Below are 17,889 nucleotides of genomic sequence, written 5' to 3'. Positions count from 1 at the left end.
CCTGTTCACAGAGAAGGTAGGAGAGACATCCGCTAAGGTCCTGTACGGGCCACCAAAATGTCGTGGTCTGTGCACTCGGGTCGGAAGAAGAATTTCCAGCATGGTGAGGTGAAGAGAAATTAGAGTTTATTGAGATAAGAGATGCTGCAGGTGCCACAGGACAACTTCCTGATAATCAGGAAGAGCTGACTCTAGGCATATGGACCCAGGGAGAGGAGAGGTCTTATGATACACCTGCTGATCTGCTGATTGGTTGGGGAAAGAGGGGTCTTGGCATACATTTGCTGTTGGTTGGGGGTGTAGAGGCCCTACAGGGGTGGGGTGAGGAGTGGGCCATATACTAGCAGAGGGCAAGCAGGAGTAGGCCAGGTTGCTCAAGGGATGGGGGAAGGGGCATTACAATGAGATGGGTGGGGTGATGACAAGGGTCTGATAATTCTTGTCTTGGCCAGAGGCTTCAAGTTGTATCTCCTTGAAGGGGCCTTGAAGCCCAACAGAGATGCCATTGTTAAGTGCTCGGTGAGACACAGTCCAGAGTTCTAGGAGAGGTTAGAGCTGGAGATAGGAGAGTGAATCATTGGACTGTGGTGGGATTTAAAGCTGAATCTAAATGATGCAAAGTGAGAGAGGTGGCCAGAAGGAAGAGGCTGAGAGGGAAGCTGAGACCAGCAGCCAGGGAGGCTGCAGGGTGTGATGCCCTGGGCGGTTGACTCTCTACTGCTGCTGGTGGCCGGGGGAGGTGAGAAAGGGTGAGTGACTAGGCGAGAGACTGGGAGGTGTGCCCAGGAGATCAGTGGTTGTGCTGTGAAGAGGTTTAAAGAAAGGGTCAAGGAAAATTTGTGAAATGAGGCACTAACCGTTTTCGAGAACTCTGAATACTCACGGAAGCAGACAAATGGGACAATGAGCTGTGAGGGCCATTATTTCCCTCTGACAGGGTATGATGCCAAACACTTTGCTTCGGTATGTAGTTTCATTTTCTCAAAATTCCCACTTCCATTTTAAAGATGGAAAATGAGACACAAAAAAGACAGTAAATTGACCAGGGCCGAGCATTGAGTAGGAGGTAGAGTAGGGTTTGAACCAGATTTATGGGAACCCAATGTCCTTCAACCAGTCAATACAGCACTCCTATATGAAGAGATACTTTATAATTATGTATGCTAACATATTTATTTGAGAATTATATAGCAAAATCCCAACATGGCATAAACTTTGTAGAGACCTTTACAAAATATTCAATACAACTGCCTTTATATTTTTTCCTGAAGAAGTACTAATTACACAGGATGATAGCAATTAACATGAAACTCCCGAGAGAGAAAGAGTAGAAAGAAGAGTGAGATCACCGTGTTACACGTTGTGCTGAGAAATAAGGGGCCTTCCTACATGAAGGCTGATCCAGTCAAAATAATTGGCCACTTTGGTATAAACACCTGGGAACTCTGGTTTTCCACAGTTTTCACCCCAACTCACAACACCCCAAACATAAGTCATGTTGTTGGCATCTGTACAGACTAAGGGGCCTCCAGAGTCCCCTTTACAGGCATCAATAGAACCGTCATCTGTACCTGAGAAAGACAAGGAAAAACAAAATCACACATTGACTTCCATTCATCAAGGCTGCCATTGCCGACTCCCTGCTTCTTCCAGTGCCCATACCGAGCCTGGCTTCCTGACAGGCAATGACGTATGAATACCCTGCTGGGCCCACAGTGATGCAGAGATGCAGGTTGGGAAATGCTGTGTCTTCTACTCATTCTCCAAGTTTAGCAGGTGCCCTCCCTGCTTTGTCTACTTTGAGGAAGCCTATGCTGTCATGAGGCAGCAAACTGAAAGTAGCATCAAGAGCTGACTGTGAAAATCCTAGGAATACGCAGTGCTCATCCAGTACTTAGTATGTATTAGTCACTCACTGTTTTAATGCTCACCACAACCCTGTGAGGTATTATTAGTATATAATTCCTACTTTAAGATGAGACAAGGCACAGAGAGGTTAACTAACTTGTTTAAAATCATACAGCGGGAGTTCCCGTTGTGCCTCAGTGGTTAACGAATCCGACTAGGAACCAGGAGGTTGCGGGTTCGATCCCTGCCCTTGCTCAGTGGGTTAAGGATCCGGCGTTGCCGTGAGCTGTGGTGTAGGTCACAGATGCTGCTCGGATCCCAAGTTGCTGTGGCTGTGGCTGTGGCGTAGACTGGTGGCTACAGCTCTGATTCGACCCCTAGCCTGGGAACCTCCATGTGCTGCAGGAGTGGCCCTAGAAAAGGCAAAAAGACCAAAAAAAAAAAAAAAAATCATACAGCGAATAAGTGGCAGAGCCTGGACTTGAATCCCAGCATCCATCCTCTTAACCATGATATTGCCCCGGGTAGATTTTGTGCTATTTTCCCCTCACCCCGTCCTCTGTAATCCTGAACTCCCTTTAAAATGGAAGGGAACAAGGAATGGTCTGTTTACTTTCTTCTCACTCTTATGACTTTCTAAGATTTTTAAATCACTCTAGCCAAGGAGTTATAGGGTGTCAGTAACTGCCTTTTTTCTGTAGTCCACTCCTTATAAGTGGTTTCAATAAAGTGTCCTAAATGCCCTACCCAAGCTGGTCCCCTGTCTTTGGGTCACCACTGAAAGCAGGGACTGCTGTAACTGCATTAGGCAGGGCAGTATCGTCCCTGTGATAGCAAAGGACAGAGTTGCAGGTGTTGTAGGAAGTCTAATGGAATTTCCTAGGAGGGAGAATTTATTTCCAACTGGACGCATTTGAAATGAGATCATTCGGATTTTTCCTTAGAAGTCTGGGTTTTGATCCCAAATACACCACTTCTTGAAAGACTTGGGCAACTTAAATAACTGCTCTGCATCTCACATTCCTTATCTATTAAGATCACCGCTTTTGCAGATGAGGAAACTTGCTCAGGGTAAAAACCAGACTATAAACCCAGGCCTTCTGGTTCCAGAATCTGTGCTCTCAGCCACCTTGCTATACTGCTATATAATGGTTTAAGGAAGGTTTTTCTTCTTGGTTATTCGATTGTGGGGAATTGAGCTGAGGGGAAGGGACTGAAAGAGTTTGATAACACAACAGCCAGAGGCCAAAGGAAAGAGTTTGGGCCCAGGGCACGGGGTAACTCGTGGGGAGGGAAGATGTTTGTGGGGCTATGGAGACAGCTTCGAGAAGCCACTCAGTGCTTACCTGCACACACCATTTCTTTTTCAAAGAAGCGATTTAGGTAAAACTTAGAACAGTTGCTTATTAGGTGAACTTCACCCCACTTGAGTGAATAGACTTTTTTGTTATCTAAACAAAATGGGAAAACAGACATTTAAAAGTTAAAAATGGAAATCAAAATAAATATTCACTTTCATAATTTAGCAAACCATTAGGAATATATAAGAATATGCATATTCTGAGAGGTCCCATTGTGGCTCAGTGGGTTAAGAACCCAACAGTAGCCATGAGGATGCGGGTTCGGACCCTGGCCTCTTTCAGTGGGTTAAGGATCCAGCGCTGCCGTGAGCTGTGGTGTAGATCACAGATGTGGCTCAGATTCTGCGTTGCTGTGGCTGTGGTGTAGGCTGGCAGTTGTAGCTCTGACTCAACCCCTAGCCTGGGAACTTCCATATGCCACGGGTGTGGCCTTATAAAGACAAAAGAAAAAAAAAAGAAGAAGGATATATATATTCTTTAATACATGTGTGAACTTTTGAGGATAATTCATTAGCATAGTTATGCTATTTGACTAATAAAAAACTCGGGCATAAGAACATATCTACTAGTTTATAGAAAATACATGGAATAGAAGTACATGTTAAATGCCACATCAAAGATACAATCAGCTAAATTCAAGGTGTGGAAATTTTAAAATAAGAATGATCCAGTTTTATTTAAAAAAAATATATATATATATATATTTTGTTTTCTTTTTAGGGTCGCACCTGAGGCACATGGAAGTTCCCAGGCCAAGGATCCAATCAGAGCTGCAGCTGCCAGCCTACACCACAGCCACAGCAACACCAGATGCGAGCTGCGTCTGCAACCTTAACCCACTGAGCGAGGCCAGGGATTGAACCTGCAACCTCATGGTTCCTATTGGATTTGTTTCTGCTGTGCCACAATGAGAACTCCTAAAATAAATATATTTTAAATAAAGGGAGGAATATTTAAAAAAGGAGAAAATAACTGTTCTAGATTAAAAGAGATTTAATAAAAATAGCCACTAAATGCAACGTGTGGACTTTGGATCCCAAGGGAGATAATCTGATTATTAAAATATTTTGTAAATAATTAAGGAATATTAAACACAGCTGGTTATTAGACAATATTACAGAATCATTTTCATTTTGTTGGGTGTGAATGGTGTGGTGTGTTTGTTTTTTAAGTCCTTAACGTGGTAAAGATATATTCAGGAGTATTCACGGGTGAAATTACTACATATCTGAGATTTTATTGTTGCTGTTGTTTGTTTTTTGCTTTTTAGGGCCACACCTGCAGCAGATGGAGGTTCCCAGGCTAGGGGTCGAATCAGAGCTACAGCTGCCGGCCACAGCCACAGCAATGCCAGATCCCAGCCACGTCTTCGACCTACACCAGAGCTCATGGCAATCCGCCAGATCCTTAACCCACTGAGTGAGGCCAGGAATAGAACGTGCAACCTCATGGTTCCTAGTCAGATTCGTTTCCCACTGCGCCATGATGGGAACTCCTGAGCTTTGATTTAATATGCTTCCGAAAAGAGTAAGTGCATAGGGGTGAATATGTTGAAAACTCCTGTTTGTCCTTCGGATCTTTTTTCCACCTTTCAGTGCCCTCCCCGCACCCGCCCTGAAGGTCATTACTTCTCTCAAGGTAGCCTGTTCTACCCAAGGCTCTTTCTCCTGGTAACTTCTCCTTCGCCTTCCACCTTCAGATCTAGGAAAGGTCTCAGTTCTGGTACCCTGAGTCCTGGGTTCCTGCATAGCCTTTGTGGTTCCCCAACCTCCCACCCGCATCTCTCTTATTAACCCTTTATAAATAAACTTCCTTAATTATCCTATTGTGATTGCGATCAATTCAGGGAGGTAGAGCAAAAATGGCAGGACATTGATAACTGTGAAAACTGCCTGACGAAAAGTAGGTTTATTATACTTTTACTTCTACTCTTGTGTATATGTGTAAAAGTACCTAATTAAAATATTTTAAAAAACGGAATAAATATAAGGGTATAATACTTTCTGGATGAGTTAATTACTAATAAAATTTAGTATTCTATAAGTCTTGGGTATTTAAACATACTACATATCTAGGTTAATTTATATGCATATTTTATACTTTTCAATACAGTGATTATAAAGAATGTGTTGAGGAGTTCCCCATGTGGTGCAGCAGAAACGAATACGACTGGGAACCACGATGTTGTGAGTTCGATCCCTGGCCTCCATCAGTGGGTTAAGGATCCCGCATTGCTGTGGCTGTGGTGTAGGCCAGCAGCTACAGCTCCTATTTGACCGCTACCCTGGGAACCTCCGTATGTCATGGGCGCGGCCCTAAGAAGCAAAAAAATAAAAATAAAAAATAAGGAATGTGTTGGGGGAGTTCCTGTCATGGCTCAGTGGTTAACGAATCCAACTAGGAACCATGAGGTTTTGGGTTCGATCCCTGGCCTTGCTCAGTGGGTTAAGGATCCAGCGTTGCTGTGAGCTGTGGTGTAGGTTGCAGATGTGGCTGGGATCTGGCGTTGCTGTGGCTCTGGTGTAGGCTGGTGGCTTACAGCTCCGATTAGACCCCTAGCCAGGGAACCTCCATATGCTGCAGGAGCAGCCCTACAAAAGGCAAAAAGACAAAAAAATAAATAAATAAAGAATGTGTTGGGGTGGGAGTCTATAAGACCAGTGTGGTGAAGTCACTTAGAGAGAGTCTAAGAGGCCAAAAGATAAATATCTAAGCTAACTCTTTAGGAAGAGAAAAGCACTGGCTAATTTAAGTCTAATCCATCTCTAATTTAGCAAGTCTTTCTAATAATTTGTCCCTAAGTGTCTACATCTCTTATTCACTTGAATATTCATCTTGAGAATTCTTAGGAAATCAAAGAATGAATTCTTTATGTTCTCTTTCTCTTTGTGGGATGTGGGGGCATGAGGCCTAGAACTGGGGAGTAGAGGGGAGAGGTCAGGAGGGCTGTGGGATCACTGATTCAGCATGTACTATGACTATCCCTTTGAAAACCTTTTAATCTTTTCCCTACGTCTTTCCAACAAATCCCCCAAAGTCCCTGCTATCTGTTCCCTTTCACTCTATTTTTTTTCGGGGTGAACGGTTACCCCTCAATGTATCTTCTGGTATCACAGAGCAGAGATATCCCCTGTGAAACTCTGGATCGGGATCAACAAAATCATTGGCAGAATCCAATGAAAATTAAAAATGTGAGGTAGAGCCCCTGCAAAAATTATTAAGAATTTCATGATGGTGACAGCAGAGCAGTAAACCAAGCACAAGGCCCTTGGAGCCTGGAACACTGGGCAACCACACAGGTCCCATGCCTTTGAAGGCAGCCCCGGCTGGACCCTCGTTTTACTGGATTTGGCACAATGTTTCTCTCTGAACAGTAAGAGACTAGCGCCTACGCATTCCTATTACCATCCATTTTCACCCCCCAAGTTCTGATTAACAAACTATAAAATATATACCTTTTTCTCGACCCCAGCCAGAAACGATGCATTTATCATTCGGTTGAAACAGATGCGGAGACCAGGGGACACAGGCAGGAACGGATTTAAGCAACACACATTCGCTTCGGCCTGGCTGCTTTTTCATTTCAATCAAAGCTATGTCATTTTGGTAGGTGGTTCCATTGTACTTTTCATGAATAATAACTTGCTTTACAAACTGAACGACTATCTGAGGGTCAGGATTTAACCAGTCTGTAAACGAGGTCCATATTTGGTAACGAGGAGCTTTGCTGGCTCTGTAACAGAAATGAAAAGGGAAATAAATATATCGAGGAAAAAACCAACTGTAGGAGTTGTCAGTGGTTAACGAATCCGACTAGGAACCATGAGGTTGCAGGTTCGATCCCTGGCCTTGCTCAGTGGGTTAAGGATCCAGCATTGCCGTGAGCTGTGGTGTAGGTTGCAGACGTGGCTCGGATCCCGTGTTGCTGTGGCTCTGGTGTAGGCCAGTGGCTACAGCTCCGATTGGACCCCTAGCCTGGGAACCTCCATATGCCACGGGAGCGGCCCAAGAAATGGCAAAGACAAAAAAACCAAACCAAACCAAACCTGTAAATTGGACTTCTGATGATTCATCTTTATATTCCCCTTTTTTAAGGAGATTTTTCATTTACCCAGATTTTTTTTTTTTTAATTCTTGCCATCATGAAGCAGGGCAATTATATTTTCTCAGGGCAGAAGTCAATGCATAAAGGAAGAGAGGAATTGTTCACCTAATTGCTCAATATGAGGGACATAAAGATCTCACTGACAACCAGAGACGCCAGAAGTAGAATGAGCTGGCTGCCTCTGAAGCGAGAGGACTGGCCCTGAGGTGTTTAAGCAGAGACCAGAGAGCATCAGCCAGAAATGTGCTTGAGGACACAGGGAGTCAGAGCCAGACGCTCCTTGCTTTGCTAACCCCAGAGGTTCCCAGAGCGATGACCACAGCAGCCATCATTCTGCCCTTTCAGCCTAACTTAGCATTGCATTTATTGGCTCACAAGCCTTTCTTCCTCTTTGACTGGGCTACCTGAAGTCAAAGATGGGGTCTTATTCATCTGTGGATAGATGCCTGTGCCAAGTACTGCATCTGGAACACAGTAGCTGTTTTAAAATTAGGTTGAAATGGTCAGTGGGTAAATATTTCCTGGCCTTGTGCCTCACTCTATTTTCGTACCAATTTTCCCCTCGTGCTTTTTAGTAAATTGAGCGTCTACCATCATTTTTTCAAGGAGTCACAGTGATATCCTAGGAGTTAATGAAATGTTCAGGACGCTTTTACTTACATTGGGCATTCGAAGAATGCTGTGCTTTGTATTCATTTTGGTTGCTTTTCAGGATCAGAGCTCCTGGATATTGGTTAATAGTTAACTCTATTTATCCACTGAATTTACTTAACAGGAGTTCCTGTTGTGGCATAGCAGGAATGAATCCAACTAGTATCCAAGAGGACACGGGTTTGATCCCTGGTCTTGCTCTATGGGTTAAGGATCCGCTGTTGCCGTGAGCTGTAGTATAGGTCCAAGCTGTGGCCTGGATCCCGCATTGTTATGGCTGTGGTGTAGGCCGGCAGCTGCGGCTCCGATTTGACCCTAGCCTGGGAACCTCCATATGCCGCAAGTGCAGCCCTAAAAAGAAAAAAAAATTTACTTAAATATTTAGTGTGTACCTACTATTACCAGGCACTGTGTTAGCCACTGAGCAAAATGAGGACTAGTTCCTACCATCATGGAGTGCAGGGTCCAGGAAAGAATGTGGTATTAAATGGATAATCACACTAATGAAGATATGCATTCTACTGTGAAAAGTGAGAGGAACTCACAGAACATGGGATTCTGAGAACTTATCAGGAGGACTTACACTTCAGGGAGTCAGGGAAGGCTCTCTGAGGAAGTGAGGATTGAACTGAGATCTGCCTTTTTTTTTTTTTTTTTTTTTTTTGTCTTTTTGTGTTTTTAGGGCTGGACCCGAGGCATATGGAGGTTCCCAGGCTAGGGGTTGAATTGGAGCTACAGTTGCTGGTCTATACCATGGCCAGAGTAATGCCAGATCCAAGCCGCATCGGCAACCTACAGCACAGCTCACGGCAATGCCGGATCCTTAACCCACTGAGTGAGGCAGGGATCGAACCTGCAACCTCATGGTTGCTAGTCAGATTTGTTAACCACTGACCCACAACGAGAACTCCTGAGCTGAGATGGGAATAAATAGTACTAACTAGGGAAGCAGGGTAGAAAAGCCGCTCTCAGGCAAGGGGAATATATGTGGAAGTCTCTTTGCAGCAAAGAGCAAGGTGCACTTGAGTAGTTGAAAGAAGTCCAGAGCAGGTGGAGCAGGGAGCTAGAAGTGACACTATGGAACAAGATGAAATTGGCAAAGGAAATAAGGGTCAGATCACATGGGATCTGATGAGCTGTGTTAAACCTTTTGTTTAGTTTTCTATTCCAAGTGGAATGTAAAGCCATTGAATTTTTTTTTTCTTCTTAGGGCTGCACCCACACATATAGAAGTTCCCAGGCTAGGGGTCTCATCGGAGCTATAGCTGCTGGCCTACACCACAGCCACAGCAGTGCCACATGAGCCATGTCTGCGACCTACACCACAGCTCACGGCAACGTTGGATCTTTAACCTACTGAGCAAGGCCAGCGATTGAACTGCATCCTCATGGATACTGGTCCAGTTCTTAACCCCCTGAGCCATAAGCAGAATTCCAAAGACACTTAATTTTAAGTGGCAAGTGGTCAAATTCAGTAGGCAATGGATAGATGGGGGCAGCGTGGGCAGAGGGAATATGGGTAAGCCAATTAGAAGGAGGTTAGTATATTCCAGGAGAGAGGTGGAAGCAGGGTAATAGCGGAGATGGAAAGAAGTTTTGAGACTTAAATAACTGGAAATTAAAAATACCTTCTGGGGAGCTCCTGTTGTGGCTCAGTGGTTAAAGAACCAGACTAGTATCCCTGAGGACATGGGTTCAATCCCTGGCCTTGCTCCATGGGTTAACGATCCACTGTTGCCCTTGGATTAGGGTTAGGGTTGGGGTTAGGGTATAGGTCAAAGACACGGCTTGGATCACTCATTGCTATGGCTCTGGTGTAGGCCAGCGACTGCAGCTCTGAGTCAACCCCTAGCCTGGGAACCTCCGTATGCTGCTGGTGCAGCCCTAAAAAGACAAAAAAAAGAAAAAGAAAAAAACAACCCCAAAAAAGCCATCCGGATTTGGTGATAAGCTAGCTGGACTGTTGGTAGGGTTGAGGGAGTAGAACACCATGATTTTTAGATTTCTGCCTTGTGTAACTAGACGAATGGTGTCCTTTGCTGAGGCAGGAAAAACTAGGTCAGGACCATATTTGGGAGAAGAGGCCTATCATGAGTTCAGTCTTAGACCTTTTGAATGTAATGTATTTCTGATATAGTCAAGAGGTACTCACGGTTGATTGACCGTAGGGTCCGTGATTGGAAAGGAGGTCTAGGCTGGAAATATCACTATGTCAGCATACAGCAGTATTTTAAGTACAGACAATTTTCTTTTTTTTCCTTTTCTTTTTTTTTTTTGCTTTTTAGGGCCGCACTTCATTGGTTAAATTTGCATTTTAGGAGTTCCCGTCGTGGCGCAGTGGTTAACGAATCCGACTAGGAACCATGAGGTCGCGGGTTCGGTCCCTGGCCTTGCTCAGTGGGTTAACGATCCAGTGTTGCCGTGAGCTGTGGTGTAGGTTGCAGACGCGGCTCGGATCCCGTGTTGCTGTGGCTCTGGCGTAGGCCGGTGGCTACAGCTCCGATTCAACCCCTAGCCTGGGAACCTCCATATACCGTGGGAGCGGCCCAAGAAATAGCAACAACAACAACAACAACAAAAGACAAAAAGACAAAAGACAAAAAAAAAAAAAAAAAAAATTTGCATTTTAATGTCCTATGTGTGTATATGAGTATGTATGCATGTATGTAATACAAGTGAATTGATTCAAGCAACGATTACTTTTGATACCAATTTAAATAGAAAAAAAATACTACTTTCCTTATCTTTGTTGTTGTCGTTGTTGCTTTTTAGGGCCACACCTGCAGCATATGGAAGTTCCCAGGCTAGGGGTCGAATTGGAGCTACAGCTGCAGGCCTATACCACAGCCAGAGTAATGCCAGATCCAAGCCGCATCTGCAACCTACACCACAGCCCATGGTCATGCCAGATCCTTAACCCACTGAGTGAGGCCAGGGATGGAACCCACATCCTCCCATGAGGGATGTTAGTCTGGTTTGTTAACCGCTGAGCCATGACAGGAATGCCAGTACAAATAATTTTAGAAGGAAAGAGTAAGAAGGGAAGAGGAAGCCAGGACACAGGTTGAGGAACTGCATTATTTCACTTGAGCAGTAATGCTCAGTCACCGAAGGAGGAAGCTGCAAAAAAGGGAGAGAGGGTATGGCTAGAGAGGTAGGTAAAAAAACAGGAGCGTGTTGTGTCACAGATGCCAAGAGAAAAGGGTCCTAACAAAAGGAAGAAACTAGATTTGGTGCATTGCTCCAATTTGTCAGAATTTTATGGGAGTCATTCCACAGATTTCCTATTCCTCTCAACTTTGGGTCACCTGAATATCTTCTAAGCAGGCTTTCATCTAAGTTACCATCAAATGTGTTGAACTTAATTTTACGCTGGCTCTGCTACTGACTTGTAGCACAGCTTTAGCCAAGTTATGTAACTTCTAGAGTCTCAGTCAACTTATTTAGAAAATGGGAGGAATAACAGTTACTTCTTAGGACTGTTGAGAATATTAAAACAACATCTGTGAAAGTGGTGGGCACAGTATCAGTTTTGTGAGAGGTGCTCAATAAATGATGTTTCATTCATCTTACAGGTCAGAACTGAGGGCAGCATCCTGAGCTCTGTCCTCCAAGCTGACCTTGACCCATGCAAGTGAGCCAAATGAAATAACTTGGTACCTACAGTTCTGATCTGTCCTTGTCAGCTGGGATCAACTATTTGGTCTGTGGGGAGCATACTGGGTTCTGGGGAACTGGCCTCTGGGATTCCAATAATGAATATCAGAGTGCTCAGAGTGGAACTTGTCTATGACTCTTCTTATGCATGTTTTTTGAGGGTTTTTTTGCCTTTTTTTTTTTTTTTTTTTTGGTCTTTTTAGGGCCACTCCCGAGGCATATGGAGGTTCCCACGCTAGGGGTCAAATTGGAGCTACAGCTGCCAGCCTATGTCACCGCCACTGCAACGCAGGATCTGAGCCACATCTGCGATCTATACCACAGCTCACGGCAACGCCAGATCCTTAACCCGCTGAGTGAGGCCAGGGATCGAACCCGCATCCTCATGGATGCTAGTTGGGTTCGTTAATCGCTGAGGCATGACAGGAAACTCCTCTTATGTATGCTTTTATTTATCACCTGCCACAATCTCTATTACCCAATTTCATTCTTTCAGGAAATTCAAAATCTGCTGGAGACTTTCTTTACCTGACACAATGTGCAGCAGTCAAAATCCAACAGCCACCAATATAAATTCCTCCACAGTTGATTTTCTCACCTTCTTTAATTGCCACTTGCCATGGGAAGTCCCCCTGTAAAGATATTTGTTTGGTCACTGCCATCCTACCAGACAGGTGGCTTGAAGATATTCCAGTCTCAAGACCCTCGGTATCTTATAACTGAGTATTCTCCCCATCCCACCCCAGCCCCACACTTTTTCAAACTTTGGCTGCTCCTGGGAGGTGATATTATAAATTTTCGTGCAAATTTACCACTTCTGCTGGCTGTCCTCCTACGACTCGTTTCCTTCGAATGTGCGTGCTGCTTTTAACTCCACAGGATAGTTTAGGGAAAAATGACTTTATCCGTTTTCTTTCTTTAAGAAAGGAAGAGATTGTATCATTACGATGTTGAAACCATTACCTTCTGGGCAAACTTCTTGATTCTCCATGCCATTAAAACTGCAGAGTCACAACAAATATGACACAGTCCAGATTGGTTAGTAAATTATTTTGGATGCTAAACTGTGCTATTCACCTTGTTTAAAAACGATGGCTTAGTATTAAAATTGGCTTGATTCTCTGAAGTTCTGCCGAAAGGTGGACTCATTAGCCTGCCAGCCTCTGGCAGATGAGAGAGAAGCCACGTGCCCAGGGCATGACTGATGTGGCAGTTCAGGATGGGAGTGACACCTGAGGACAGGGTCAGTGAAGAATTCTAACTTCTCACCTTCATAGGTTTTAACTTTCTAGAGGCTGTTTATATGGGACTTTTTTCAATAATATTAACATTAATGATATTAGCGTAGAGTACTTTCTATGTGCCAGGCCCCATGCTAAGTACAGTTGTATACAGTTTATATCATTTAATCACCATATTAACCCTGAGAGGTAATGTGCCAGGAACCCCTGGACAATCCGGGATCAGTGGGCTTGGCGATGGCCTGTGGTTTTAGCCACTTGCCATGCGACGATGTTTCCTTCCCCTGTGAGCACGCAGACGTGGCACATCGGTCACTGGGAAACCTGGCAGGGCACGGCTGAAGACATGAATTTGCCAGAGAGTTCGTGACAAAAGAAGGAAGTAAAAAGAGAAGTGCTCTCCTTATTCCATTTTATCATGTCATGAAAATTTTTGCAAACTTGCTTCTTAGCCCCAAATGAGAAAGGAAAATTAATACCACTCTCAACTGCGATGAACATATAAGAAGGAGGTAAGTCCTCAAGGAAGAAAAGTTGTGAACAAATGTGGGTAAAAGATTTTGGGGTGCATCCCATCCATCCTAAGAACTGGGTTGGGGGAAAAGTGTGACGATAAATTTGAAATTTCTGCTTGGACCTTTGGAAGAAGAGAGAGCCCATCTATTGAGGACTGTGAAACCAGCTTTGGTAGTATCTGAAAATTAATGTTACCCTGAGGAGAAAACGAAGGGCCTTTGTTGGAAGTCCCTCTGACTAAATCCTTCACTCATTGTCTCATTTAAAAAAAAAATTCTTGATTAATTTTTGGGTCTGGCAATTAGAAGGGAGTCTTAAATGAACTTCAGTTTTATTTAGTTATTTATTTTTGGTCTTTTTTTTTTTTTTTTTGTCTTTTTAGGGCCACATCTGCGGCACATGGAGGTTCCCAGGCTAGGGGTCTAATCAGAGTTGTAGCTACCACAGCCACAGCAACGCCAGATCCTCAACCCACTGAGTGAGGCCAGGGATCGAACCCGCAACCTCGTGGTTCCCAGTTGGATTGGTTTCCGCTGTGCCACAATGGGAACTCCCTGAACTTCAGTTTTAGAGCCTCCTAGAACAGGGAGATATTTCATTCCCAATATGTGTTTGCTTGTTTCTCCGCTAAGATCACATAGTTAACAAATAACTGAGTCAGAATTTAATACAAGTCAGTCTGGCTCAAAAGCTCTTATCAATTATTGTCTTCCCAGAAACTTATTACTTTAATTAAATTCTGCTCTTAGTGCACAACTGGCCAGGATACGGATCTTCACAGACCTTCTGTTTTCATGGTTTTTAAATATTGCAAAAGAACAGATTAATTCAATTAACATCTACTACTTTTCTAACTAAAAAATGAATGTCCTGGATCACACTTGAAATCTGGTTGGTTTTGACCTGACAAAGCTCATAAGAAAGAGAAAAACCTCATGCAGAACTAGAATATTGTTTTCATTTCAAAATTAGCCACATGTATTAACCCATTTTAACAGCAGTTCTCGAGAAGCATTTGTGCTAGTTTTTCTTTAAAATGATAAGGAAAGTAGGAGTTCCTGCCGTGGCTCAGCGGTTAACAAACCAGACTAGGATCCATGAGGATGTGGGTTCTATCTCTGGCCTCACTCAGTGGGTTAAGAATCTGGCATGGCCGTGAGCTGTGGTGTAGGTTGCAGATGCGGCTTGGATCTGGCATTACTCTGGCTGTGGTATAGGCCAGCAGCTGTGGCTCCAATTCGAGCCTTAGCCTGGGAACTTCCATATGCTGCAGGTGTGGCCCTAAAAAGCAACAACAACAACAAAGATAAGGAAAGTAGTATTTTTTTCTATTTAAATTGATATCAAAGGTAATTGTTGCTTGAATCAATTCACTTATATTACATACATGCATACATACTCATATACACACACAGGACATTAAAATGCAAATTTAACCAATGAAGTCCTAGTAAAAAAGAATAATGTTAACTTACCTGCATTCATGTCAGCAGTCAACATTTCTGTTTCTTCTATAATCAAACAAAAGTTCCAATGTTTAAAGTTGTGTTTATGGTAAAAATCAAATCATTAAAATCATTTAAACTTTGATAATAATTTTCTGTCTAAACCTTGTCCTACCTTTAAAAAAGATACTGCAAAATCCCCAAGCATATCATCTTTTTCCTTTCTACAGCTGGTTAATTGGGAAGGCTCACAATGAACTGGCTAAGAAAATTTTCAGGCCCAGACTAGAAGGGTCTGTTGGCACAAGTGAATGTGCCAGGTGCTGCAGATTCCTGCCTTACAGCAGGCAAAATGCCTGTGTCAGAGAAGCAACGCTTCTCTTGCCAACTCTTCATTTGCAAGGTCTTTACTTAAGGTAGGGAGCAGTTACCGACACTGACCAAAAGAGTCCTGAGCTGACATTAAAAAGGGTCTTCTCGTTTTGCATATAATAGGGCATCTCTTAATAGGGGTCATGCAATATTTCATTGGTTTCAATATTAGGCATGGTTATTATCAGTCATCTGGGATGCAGAAGTCAAGAGTTAAACAAAAACATAAACAGATTCTCTCTTTTTCCTTTCTTAGACTTGTGCTTGAAGTTATATGGGATGATTCCATCTTGACTCTGCCATCCTAGAACACTTCCGACATGGACATGGTCCTGATTTCTTTGACCTGTGGATGCAAAGCTGTTTTCCACCACATCTGCTCTGTCTTGGATGAGGTTGCAGCCCGGAGGGGCAATGTTACTTTGCTGCAGCAATCCTGTGTCTTACTCCTGGATTTCTCCAGTTTTGGAGGGAGAGGCATAGATGCATCTGTTAAGCCACACACCTAGGCTATTTTCTGCTCAGAGCTTTCACAAAAGCAAGCACATGAACCAAAGAGAAGACTTCATGTTAAGTGCTCAGCCAAGGAAGAGGGGGAAAATCCAGCACAGCTGAGGTGTATTGGATGCACACTGGTGTGATGATCATTGCACAACTATAAATGTAATAAGTTCATTGAGTGATATGAAAAAAATAAAATTAGAAAAAAAATTTAATGGCTTTCTAACAAGCTATCTCCCCCCACCAAAAAAAGAGTAGCAAAAACTCCAAAAGCATAAACCACAAGGAAAACAATCAATACTTTGATTAAGTAAAATTTAAACATGTAAAGATTAAAGATTTCTATTCAACAAAGTTCACTATGGCTAAGGCGGCTAAAGTTAATAGATGGGTGACAGAATGGAAGAAGGAATTTGCATTTTTGCAATTTTGTCCAAAACTGAAAATGAGGAGCGGTTTCTTAGGGCTACCTGTGATGCTGTCTCCTGGGTTGAAGTCCTCATTTCACCCCAAATAAAACTTAACTCTCACAAAAACAAACAAACAAACAAACAAACCTGAAAATGGATTAATATCTAGAATACAACAAGAAAGAAGACTGTAGCCCCAATATGAAATGAGGCAAAAAATGTGAACTGGCAAAAGGATAGAAGAAAGAAAGAGGAAACTCAAAAAGCTAGTGTGCATATGAAAAGAAACTCTAAAGCATTGGTGATGACAAAAATTCAAATGAATAAATGATGCCATCTCACTTGAGAGTAGGAGACTAGCAAAACTCGAAAGCTGCATGGTATTAAATGTTAATGGGGGTTGAGGGGACACTCAGGTGTTGTTGGTGAAGGTGAGGACCCGCACAGCTCCAGCAAAGAACGTGTAAGTCCAGGTTAGTCAAATTAAGTAGAGGCATGCCCCCCACCCAACAATTCCTGGCCCAGCTAAAGTCTCAAAGAAATCTTCCCACATAGCCTTAAGGAGGGGCTATTCATCACAGGGGGGCTGAGAGTACATCGTGAGACTGAGAAACTGAGAAAGCGGGGTAAATTGTGAAAAATGAACCCCACACAGTGTTTTATTACGCAGTAATTAGACGCAACAGACTAGATGGACACATAGCAATATGGACAGATCTTTAAAAGGTAATGCTTTGTGAAAAGAAAAAAAGGAAATATAAGATCTACAATACTATACCATGTGAATTACACACACACACACACACACATATATATGCTCACAAGATAACCAGACATAGGGGGTAAGAATGCATACAAACAAAAAGATTTACACATTAAGTCACATTAAAGTGGTTGCCTAGGAGTAGTTCCCATTGAGGCTCAGCGGAAACGAATCTGACTACCTTCCATGAGGATGTAGGTTCCATCCCTGGCCTCATTCAGTGGGTTAATAATCCAGGGTTGCCGTGAGCTCTGGTGTAGGTCACAGACGCAGCTCGGATCCTGCACTGCTATTGCTGTGGCGTAGGCTGGCAGCTGTAGCTCTGATTCTACCCTAGCCTGGGAATGCCCATATGCTACAGGTGCGGCCCTAAAAAGCAAAAAAAAAAAAAAAAAAAAAGATTTTATCTTTCCTCTGGTGGCACTTTCTTAAGAAGATGCTTTGGTTTCAAGGAAAAAGGTAAAGGAAGAGAAGGGATCTGGCAGAAGTGAAAAGAGGAGGGAATGCTCCTTGGGTGGTTTTTTGGTTAGCAGGCTGTGTGTGGGTGATGTGAGAATGAAAGTTTAACCACTCTGTGGAAAAAAGCCCTTGGGCCTAAGCAAATGTTAAACTGATCTTATCATCCTCAGTCTATAGTTACCTTAAAATATAAGATGACAGCAGTACTTTTGTTTTGTTTCAATTCTTCAATATCCCAATAATTTCATAAAATGTTTACCTTGAGTCACATGTAAGACTTGAAAAAACAAAAATTTGAAATTTGACCATGGCAAAGGGTGATTTTTATTTGCCAAAAAATGCATACCATTTCAATATATTTACATATGTCATAAAAGCTATAATACCTCATTCTTGTTTTCAATTCTATAATACAAATTTTCTATTCTAAAAATAGATTTACCTTTAATTTCAGGATGTTCACTTCCTAAAAACAAAACAAGAAACTCACTTTAGCAAAGAGAGTTCATTTGAATTAAATATACGTTAATCACTAATATTTCAGAAATAGTATAACAACG

At 42.9% G+C, this 17,889-nt stretch overlaps 1 protein-coding gene across 1 annotated transcript in view; it reads right to left on the bottom strand.

Moving 5' to 3' along the window:
- Nucleotides 1,149-17,889, bottom strand: part of CFI (complement factor I) — a 40,021-nt gene continuing 23,280 nt past the window's right edge. The window contains exons 7-13 of the mRNA XM_013989347.2: nt 17,772-17,795; nt 14,855-14,890; nt 12,435-12,538; nt 12,151-12,254; nt 6,665-6,942; nt 3,195-3,299; nt 1,149-1,571 (exon numbers count right to left, since the gene is read on the bottom strand). Coding sequence (XP_013844801.1) covers nt 1,354-1,571; nt 3,195-3,299; nt 6,665-6,942; nt 12,151-12,254; nt 12,435-12,538; nt 14,855-14,890; nt 17,772-17,795 — 869 coding nt within the window. The 3' untranslated portion in view covers nt 1,149-1,353. The remainder of the gene's footprint in view (nt 1,572-3,194; nt 3,300-6,664; nt 6,943-12,150; nt 12,255-12,434; nt 12,539-14,854; nt 14,891-17,771; nt 17,796-17,889) is intronic.

This window comes from Sus scrofa, chromosome 8 (genome assembly GCF_000003025.6).
Source record: "Sus scrofa isolate TJ Tabasco breed Duroc chromosome 8, Sscrofa11.1, whole genome shotgun sequence".
Classification (NCBI taxonomy): Eukaryota; Metazoa; Chordata; class Mammalia; order Artiodactyla; family Suidae; genus Sus; species Sus scrofa.
Note: the sequence above shows the minus strand (reverse complement) of the source record. Positions and strands in the feature narration are given on the sequence as shown.